The sequence below is a fragment of the Gymnoscopelus braueri genome (genome assembly GCF_963280865.1).
Source record: "Gymnoscopelus braueri genome assembly, chromosome: 5".
Lineage (NCBI taxonomy): Eukaryota > Metazoa > Chordata > Actinopteri > Myctophiformes > Myctophidae > Gymnoscopelus > Gymnoscopelus braueri.
Genome location: NC_137606.1, coordinates 30807421 through 30817365, shown reverse-complemented (window position 1 = coordinate 30817365; position 9945 = coordinate 30807421). Strand labels below are relative to the sequence as shown.

At 40.1% G+C, this 9945-nt stretch overlaps 2 protein-coding genes across 2 annotated transcripts; one reads left to right on the top strand and one right to left on the bottom strand.

Moving 5' to 3' along the window:
• Positions 1-634: 634 nt before the first annotated feature.
• Positions 635-3095, bottom strand: tex26 (testis expressed 26; the record flags this gene model as incomplete). The annotated part of the gene is made up of 7 exons (XM_080429173.1): positions 3025-3095; positions 2251-2335; positions 1933-2095; positions 1509-1653; positions 1138-1287; positions 859-1023; positions 635-765 (listed from the first exon to the last, which is right to left on the bottom strand). The coding sequence occupies exons 1-7, from the start codon at positions 3035-3037 to the stop codon at positions 635-637; spliced, it is 852 nt and encodes a 283-aa protein (XP_080285299.1). The 5' UTR covers positions 3038-3095.
• Positions 3096-5727: 2632 nt separating this feature from the next.
• On the top strand, positions 5728-9455 carry LOC308086060 (high mobility group-T protein-like). The gene is made up of 5 exons (XM_080429400.1): positions 5728-5815; positions 8063-8223; positions 8322-8467; positions 8561-8735; positions 8880-9455. The coding sequence occupies exons 2-5, from the start codon at positions 8065-8067 to the stop codon at positions 9012-9014; spliced, it is 615 nt and encodes a 204-aa protein (XP_080285526.1). The 5' UTR covers positions 5728-5815; positions 8063-8064; the 3' UTR covers positions 9015-9455.
• Positions 9456-9945: the final 490 nt, after the last annotated feature.

The window sequence follows — 9945 nt, the reverse complement described above, 5'->3', positions numbered from 1 at the left end:
CCAAAAAGGCATAAAAGATCCACGTCTAGGCACTCAGGGTATGATTGATAAGTTAAACGCCTTGAAACATTAAAATACACCAATGCATGTTGGCTTGTGCCTTCTTCAGGCTATAGTGAAACAAACACAGAGTAATTATAGGTGACTATGGGTGAATTACAGGTTACTCTGTCTCTATTGTTTCACTACACCCTGAAGAAGGCACGCGCTGACACATGTTGGTGTATTTTAATATTTCAAACCCATTGAATTAAAGGTCTTTTACTTATCAAACCTACCCAGGGTATCTGGATTTGTTATGCCCTTTTGGTCACAATTTTTCCTTTCTCCTGAATATTATTCCCTTTAATAAGCACCGGTGGTTTGAGGGATAGGCCCTTCTAGTATCACTCCTGTAACTTCTCTCTTCAGAAATAAAAAGAGGTGGATAGTGTTAAATATGGGAGCAGAAATTAAATGGTTTCACATTTTGCATTATATATTAAGCACCCCCCTGGTGGACAAAAATGCAAACAGTGTGACATACACAGTCAGACAGACAGTCTACCATTAGTTGTGGACTAGCGCTTCACATGGCTCATCTAATGACACACAGAACGATACCTGAACACAAACACAAAAATGGTCTCTGATGCTACATTGACTGCTCACTGAGGACTTGATATCCACTGTGGTGTATGGGGTATATAGGAGGAAGAGTCCTTCCTTTCTCCCCGTGGTTTACATCAGCAGCTCTGCTCAAATGTGCTTGTACAAGCTCTTTGCCTGCAATGTCAAAACACACATCAATGAGCACACTATCAGTTAGTAAACATCATAAAGCGGTCTGTTCACCAGTTCAAAGTATTAGATACTGACCCCTTTCAGGTAAAGTTCTGCACAATTGCTGCAGCCTCTGGGGCTGCAGAGACTCAAGCACAGATGTGACATCTGAGGTTTTCTTTCCAAAGAACATGTCGTAGGTAGTCACGTCCAACCTTTTGACACGCTGATTGCAAATGTTACTTTGAAGACCAGTGGTTACTGCAATAGAGGAAAGAAATGTAGTGTTCATGAATGAGTTTTATGGTTCACATACAATGCTTTTAGGCAATTTTAAAGTTTACAGTACCACATGGGTTGCAATTATACACCCACATCGGGTCTTGTTGCCTTGCATTTCAGGTATTTGCTCCCGTTCCCGGCGGTAACTGTGTCTCATCTCTGTGTCTGTGAACATTTGAGGCCCTTGAGGCCGGCTGTGTGAAGGTGCAAGCAGCCCTTCGGTATTGTGAATGTGATAAAACCCTGTAAAACATGTCCCAAAGTTGTGAATTCAGTTATAAATGTGTGAATGTCATTACTTAACGACATTGCCACTTTTTTTTTCAAGATTTCAGAATTATTGTTATCCGATTATTATTATTCATCTATAATGACATGCCCAAAATTGGGATGCCAGGGTTTAAGAGGTGAAGCTCTTCTGACACATTACCTTTGAGTCAGGCACATTCAACAGATTTCTCTACCTTGAGGTATTCCCAGGAAGTCGGTTCTGTAGGTGGAGCAGTACTGTGCTGTCAGAGCCTTTTGGATCTCCTCCTCAGATGGTCGAGCCCTGCTATCTGCACTGCTTCTTATGGAGCTCTTAGGCAGTTTCCACACCATGAAAGACTTAGGAAAGATAGGCTGAATAAGACCCCCATAACTCTTAAAAGTGTACAAAGTGAGTTGGTACACTGTGAATGTTAAATCACGGGTTCCCAAACTTCTTAATTTGAAAGACCCCCATAACTCAGAGAGTGCACGAATGGAACCATTCCATTCATGCAATCTCAGAGTAACCTGTAACGGTCCATTTGGAAGTCCCTCAAAGAGCCCTGAGTGTCCCTGGACCCCACTTTGAGAACCACTATGTTAAATCATCAGTTAAGGATACCTTTAAATACCAACCTCACTTGGATGTGGGTTGTTTCTCCTTTGTCCTGAAGCTGATCCTGTTCGAATGCATTCGGGTTTAGAAGTCAGCTTCCAGCAAAAATCCTCATTGTATGCAGTTGAACCCACAGGTCCAGACACTGAATATGAGTTTCTATATGACTGTGATGTTGCATGCCTAAGAAGAACACGCACACGCACACGCACACACACACACACACACACACACACACACACACACACACACACACACACACACACACACACGTAGATTTTAGATTAGATGATGGAAACACCCTATATTTTACTGCAAGTCTAATAATATTTACATACCGTAGAACCTCTGTTGTTGAGTTTGGCCGGTAGATGAAGTCCCTCTTCTGAGATGTTTCATATGGGTCCCACCACGGTTTCTTATCTACAAAATAAACAATCATCACTCTCTAGGCCAGTGGCTCCCAACCTTTTTCGTTGTGTGTGTGTGTGTGTGTGTGTGTGTGTGTGTGTGTGTGTGTGTGTGTGTGTGTGTGTCACACGTATATATGCCATGCAGGCAGGCAGGCAGGCAAGCACTTCTTGTACAATAAACACCAATCTACAAGCTCAAAATGTGCCACGGTGGGATGCGGTGTAAGCTTGTTGATTGGCTATAGTCTCACTCATTTTGTTTCTTAACTTTTTGAAAAATCTGAAAAAAATAGACTATTTTTGAATAGCGATAGAATATTTTTTAGAAAAATAGAACAAGTCCTCACCTATTGGGTGACATCATATTGGCCAAACCAACAGACCATTCAAATTAATAAATCATGTATAAATATCAAACACAGCAAAGCAAAACCAATAAGCAAAGAGAAGTACCACAGAAAACAGCTAATATCCATATAGGCTAAACCAGTCCAAGCTTGCTTTTTGAATAATCTTATGCCAAATTGCTAATCGCCAATAATAACAGAACTTTAAAAACAGGCATTTAGTTGAATCACCTCTGTGGTAAAAAGAAAGAAAGAAAAAAGAATGTCTATAATGTGCAAACTTTGCCTAAAGACAGGACATAGGCTAGTTAGATAAAATTGAGTGCTATATGACATGGAGTTTTAACATTACCTCTGGCTGCCATGGTTCAATGACTTGCTACAGACTTTACTGAAACATTTCCAATTTGTGTTTTGTTCACAAGAAAGATCCCAACGAGATTGCCTAACAATCAGTCTACACTATGAGCATAAAGCAATACATTGTCTACACACCACATGCAGAAGCAGAAATTATAATGGTCAGATGATAGGTACACGTTGTTATGGAAACTTACTACAACAGTTCCCCGTCACGTGAACACTCTGCAGGGGGGTTTTTACATGCAAGCTTAAGCGATAGCACTAGTGTGGCTGCTCCCCACTTACATTTAATGTTTCTAATAATTGAGTTTCTAACGCGCTAAAATAAATTTGTTTTAAATTTGTGTGAAAGAATAGATGCACTGTCTGCCACTGACATCAGCCTAAGCTATACGGCCCCTCTCGGAGCCCTATATACCTATTTTGTATACTATTTGGGATGATACCGTCATCCAAATACAAAAAAAGTACAGGGTTCCGAAAGGGGTTACCTAGTCCTACATTAATATGGTATGGCATTTTGGGCCAGGGTTCTCAACATGGCTGTAGGATATTGTTCTCACCAGAGACAATAGCCTATATATCAGTGGTTCTTAAATTTCTTCATGTCATGGACCCCCAAATCGACACTTATTAGCCCGTGGACCCTCATTTGAAAAGATATGCCAAGGTCCCCCATAATAATATTTTTAAGGCTCTAGCAGTGATTTTTAACCATTTTAATTTCAAGGACCCCCAGTTTGACATGCATTAGACTACGGGCCCCCATTTAATGGCATTTCAATCTCTTGGACCCCAATTTATAACGTAAAATCAATGTTAATTTGAAGGTAGGGTATGTGATTTTCTTTGGTTAAAATAAGTGTTAAATAGCTCTATATTCTGGTAGTAGGCTACTCGTTGCTATAAAGTGTTTGTTCAGTAAAAGGAGTCTCCCATGTCTCTCCAGCTCTTTATTAAACAGAAAATGCATTTTCAGTGCTCTCTCCTGATTGGCTTAAATGTTGTTACCTACCTGAAAATGTACTATATTCTGTTTACTAAAGAGCTGGAGAGACCCCTGTGACCGAACAAACGCTCTGTAGCAATGATTACTATCAGAATATAGTACTTTAACCTTTTTAACAAAAAAGAATATATGTACAAAAAAATATCACTTATACCTTTAACTCTGGGAGTGTACAGGCTTACACTCTCAGTTACAGACACATAAGGGTCCATTTTGTTCCATTTGTACACTCTCAGAGTTACAGACCCACGGGTCCATTTGGTTCCTAACTATCCATCATTTAGCTGGGGACCCCCTGGAACTCCCTCAAGGACCGCTGGGGGTCCCCGGACCCCACTTTGAGAACCAATGGTATACAGGGTTCCGAAAGGGGCTATACTAGTAATATGGTATGGCATTTTGGTCCAGGGTTCTTGACATGGCTGTAGGATATTATTGTGTCCTTGCTCTCACCAGAGACAATAGCCTATCATAACAGAGACTTTGGCTGCATCTGCATCATGCATACAGGCCCAGCCAGGTTTACCATAAATCGTGGACAGCTCTAGTAAACAGCGACCCTTCAGTAAGGTCACGTTGGATTATTGCAATGAGTGCACCACTAACGCTATAGGCAAACAAATATAGATTATATCCCCTCAATGCAAAACATTTCTTAAAATGAGTCCTCAATGAAGGATTCTTTCTCTACTGTGTGTGTGTCTTGCAATTTTGCGCCATCATCAACGCCATCGTGTCTTCACAGCCAAGACAACCAATCACAAAACATGCTGAACTTGGAGCGCAAATACGTGCACGATAAGATAGATACCTCCATGTAACGATACCGCAGAGTCTCCTCTCTAAAGATACCAGTATAACCAAGGATAAAACAGTGACGTCGTGACAATGGCAAACCAGGTTCCCCTCTGTTTTCTGCTATTTTCAGCGAAAGCTTTCCACACGATACGGATGATGCTGGGGTTTACGGATGCTGGGGTTTAAGTTCTTAACTTCTTAACTTCTTGCTGCAGGAACAAAATGAACACCCACGAAAAAAAATATTGCAGTAGTTTTGCTGCTTTTATAATTTAAAAAAAATCCTTAAAACATCTGCTTAAAAGTGTACTGTTAAAGCATGCTGCTTGCTGTTACATGTGAAGAAGAAAGGGGCTTTAGTGTGACAAGTTCTGACAACACGGCTGAAAATAATAATAATAATACGGTGGTAGTAATAATAATAATAATAATAATAATAATAATAATAATAATAATAATAATAATAATGATGAGGATGATGATGATGATGATGATGCGGCTGCTAATGCCTGACAGTGTGTGCATCTCCATCTCTTTAAATCTATGCATCTCTCTCATCCCATTTCCTGTCAGTCATATTATCAAATAAAGGCAGAAAAAGACCCAAAAATATATTTAAAAAATAAATAAATAATAATAATAATAATAATAATAATAATAATAATAATAATAATAATAATAATAATAATAATAATAATGCGTTTGGTGCAAGGAGGGTCCCATATGGGCCATGATGAGTCCATAACTCTATGGATGAGTGTCTAGAATGGGACTCATGATGAAGGATAAGTCCCATTATAACTTGAGTCTGAAGCGCGCACTTCCGCTGGGTGACGCTTTTTGGTGACGTCACCGACGAATCCTTGGTAGCTGGAGCCCAAAACATACAGCGCGAGCTTTTTTTTCACACAGCCAAAAGAGCGCGCATCGAGGGTGGTTTTCATCCCATTGTTTCAGACTGAGCTGGTTGGGGGTAAGCTAAGCATCACATATCTATCTCTGACAGCGAATTAAATCAATACTGCACACAATGTATGAATGAAATACACCGTCGAAATGCATATCGTGTGATTTTTGGTAGCGTGCATTTTTTAACTGTGAGCAAAACATGTTTTTTTTTGGGTCGTTAAATTGGTATGAAGCGTTATTCTATGTTAAGGTTAAACAGCACGTATACCTGTGATGCCAGCTAGCGGGTTAGCTTCAGGCTAACGACTGTTCTGCGCAACACTTCCAAAACGCCACTTTAGAACGTTTTTGGCCTTGCGTAATGCGCATTATAAAGTGTCATTGTACATTTAATTAGCCAGATAATGTTTAATGGCAAATTAAAAACCACGACGTCTATAATAATTAGTAATGTAACGGTGAATGAAATGATGCAGATACTGCAGCATCTTTCCAAATCAAGGCCAGGGTTGCCATGTCCGCTTATTATAAGCTACTTTGGTCTTGTTTTTCTGTGACGTTGCTTTAAAATATTGCTAGTTGCGTATTTATTTGTGGGCTTGTTTCTAAAGTGTAGTTGCTTATTTGGGCTCGTTTCCTAATGTTGTTTAAACCAGTGATTCTTTAACATTTTCATGGCAAGGACCCCCAAATTAATATGTATTTGTCCACGGACCTCCCCATCTAAATTTATTTTGTGACCCCTGCACCAGATTTGTGTTAAAATGTAAAAAAAAAAAAAAAAAACACACTTTTTTATTTATCAAGATTTCTTTTTTGAAAAGAGAAGATCTACAAGCTCACAACGCTTGTAGATCTGCTATTTTCAAATAGCCGTAGCCTAGTCGCTCCTTTTCGGCTTGTTTTCATAGACCTGGTTTCTTATTTCTCTCACACAACCTGGCAACAACACTGCCCAAGGCGTAAAGCAATGTTTCTACCAAAACTTAAGACGAACAACCAACCGTGTCTGACAATAAAATCTACGTGTTTCCAAACCAAAACAAATATTTGTGTTAGTCGACACACTGGGAAAAGGGGTCGCCCTACTTGGTATTAATAAACTAATCTTAATTTAACCCTTTTAATGGCCCGTGGAACGTTAACCAGTATGATTTTATCATAATGACCACTTCATGTTCTACACCAGTGTTTCCCATCTAGTCCCTCACCCCGCCCCCCTCCCATTGTAATACGTGCTGTGCAGGCGCGCTAACGTTAGCCAGCTAGCTGCTAGTGGGCTATTCAATGCAATCGTGACTAGCTGCAGCGCGAGTGAAGACACAAAGCAAGAAGCCATAATGACAGCGTTGCCAGGTTTCGCGAGAGAAACAAGCAACCAGGTCTTATGAAAACAAGAGAAGAAACGACTAGGCATAGGGCTATTTGAAAGCAGCCGATCTACAAGTTCACAACGCGTCGCGATTTTTAGCTTGTAGATTGTTAGCTTGTAGATCTGCTATTTCCAAAAGGGGGGGATGATAATCTTGGAATATTTTTGAGACATTTTAGCACAATTCTTGTATTGGGGGGGGGGGGTCCCTGGCACAAAATATAATATTTTCAGGTGGGGGGGGTTCGTAGACGATGCATATTAATTTGGGGGTCATTGATCATGAAAATGTTTGAGAACCAGTGGTTTAAATAAGTTAAAACTGGGAAACGAGCCCAAATAAGCAGCTAGATTTAAGAAACAAGCCCCAAAAAACTGCAACTACCAATATTTACAAGCAACTTTACATAAAAAAAGAAGCCCAAAGTCGCTTATAATAAGCGGACATGGCAACACTGCTTAATGGCTAACGACGGCTAGCCAGCAAAGATGGTAGGTTGTAGCTCTAATGCTAACGTGAATCTTGTGCATCCACAATGCTGTCACGTTGCATGTTAATGAGATGCAGAAAGACGGTGGTGAATGCAGTATGTCTTAAACTAGCTTTTAGGCGCTGTCCAGCACAGATGTTGTACCTGAAACAAACCAAGGCTGTTGTTGGGAGCCAAGTACAATTATTTTAGGCACCATGATGGTCTCTTCATACAATAGCTCATCAGTCAACCCCCTCCCTCCTCCTCCTTGCCCCCTCCTCCTCCTCCTCCTTGCCCCCTCCTCCTCCTCCCAACTGCTCCTTCCCACCGGCCTAAACAATAGATGGAACTGACAAAGCAGATCCAGACAATTGGGCAGAGGGATATTTAGACATAGCCATTGCTGTTGAGTAATAGACTTGGATATGTTTCACTCAAAGATAATTTTTCCCCCCCTTCCATGCAGTAATGATGGGAAAGATGGTGAAAGATCCGAGGAAACCGAGGGGCAAAATGTCCTCCTATGCCTACTTTGTGCAAACATGCCGGGAGGAGCACAAGAAGAAACATCCTGAAGAAAGTGTCAACTTTGCAGCGTTCTCCAAGAAATGCTCTGAGCGATGGAGGGTAAGTTCATGTTTACTAAGATGTTATTTATGTGTTCTTTTTTTAAGGAAATGTGGGAATCTCCATGTGCCATTTTTTTCCTGTTTCTTCATTTCCAGACAATGTCACCTAAAGAGAAAGGAAAGTTTGAAGACATGGCAAAACTAGACAAGGTCCGCTATGAGAGGGAAATGACGCACTACGATCCTCCCAAGGGCCAAAAGAAGAAGCGCTTCAAGGACCCTAATGCCCCCAAGAGACCACCGTATGTGACAAAATTAAACCATCCTCATTGTTATCTTACTGCTTACCAAAAAAATGTCAAAAGTATGGGCAAAGTATACCGTTTGTTTTACAGGTCCGCGTTCTTCTTGTTCTGTGCCGACTTCCGTTCCAAGGTAAAGGCTGACACCCCTGGGCTGTCTATTGGAGACACAGCAAAGAAGTTGGGGGAGATGTGGAACAGGTTGGCTGCTGATGAAAAGAAGCCATATGAGAAAAACGCTGCTAAATTGAAGGAGAAATATGATAAGGTAGATGGAGGGTAATATTTAAGGTTTTTGTAGATATGATTAATACGAATGTACTCACGGCCAGTTTGATGAATGCCTAGGGTTGCCATATTGCACAGCCCAACCAGCCTCTACAAATTAATACAAATTTCTCACCTTCATCAGGAAATCATTGCCTACCGTACAAAGGGTACTGCTCCCCCACCAGCTGCTGCTGCTGCTGCTGCTGCTGCAGAGGAAGATGACGATGATGAAGAGGACGAGGAGGAAGATGATGATGACGAAGAGGATGATGAGTAGATTGTGGAGGTGCCATGGCCTGGTTTCTTGTTGATGCCATATAACCCTATTATATCCAGTTCAACAGTTTTCTTGAAACAAAAGTCAGATTGAGCAAGAACATGTGTATATTTAATGTTTTTAAGATGTACAGTGTTACCCTCCTTTTTTGTAAAGTTAACACTACATATCTTAAGTTAAGAATTTTTTCTAGTGGTAGTTCTGTATTCCTGCCATACTCTTAAACTATTTAGGAGGATTATAATATCAGTATGGAAGTAACTAGACTTTAGGGTGTACAACTCGAACACGAGATTTCTGAGTTGGTAGTGTATTTTTCTTTGTTTTAAAGAATATTTTTTCATGTGTTGTCAATGTATTCTTATTGTTCTTTGAATACCACTCTAATATCAGATGCAGCTGTTCAATAAAAGTTTTTTGTTTTTCCTTTTTTTAAAGAAACTGAAGTTTGAGTTGTCTGAATCCATTGTTTGCATCATTGAATAGAAAAGTATACCAACCAGCCCTGCTGTTGGCATACTTGAGATGTAATCGAGAGCTGGGTAATTTATATTTTGAAGTGTGGTCAGCACCAGTGGATATTTATATTTTTCTACTTTTATTTTCAATTGGAGCTCTGCTCTCTAGCTATGTGTATAATGATGTATGTATATAATTGCTTTCAGAAATGTGCACAGCAGTTGCGCACACTGGCAATTAACTATTTTACAGATGGTACACTTTATTGTAGTTATTAATCAGAAATATTGAGAACACAAAAATGGGTTGTACTTAGATTAGGGATAACTCACTATAGTAGTCGACAATACAATTGTGCTGGGGAGCAGTCTACCTGTAAGTAATAAATGCAGGTTTTTCACACCCCATTTTGTACTTCGTTATTAGTTTAATCTCCTCATTGCCGTCTATCTTATGCTGGGTAACTTACTGT

What these genes read in the sequence shown, in the direction of transcription:
- LOC308086060 (XM_080429400.1), top strand. Translation starts at nt 8,065, where the DNA reads ATGATGGGAAAGATGGTGAAAGATCCGAGGAAACCGAGGGGCAAAATG. An exon ending in AATGCCCCCAAGAGACCACC is followed by an intron (nt 8,468 to 8,560) that starts GTATGTGACAAA and finishes TTTGTTTTACAG; the next exon opens with GTCCGCGTTCTTCTTGTTCT. An exon ending in TGAAGGAGAAATATGATAAG is followed by an intron (nt 8,736 to 8,879) that starts GTAGATGGAGGG and finishes CACCTTCATCAG; the next exon opens with GAAATCATTGCCTACCGTAC.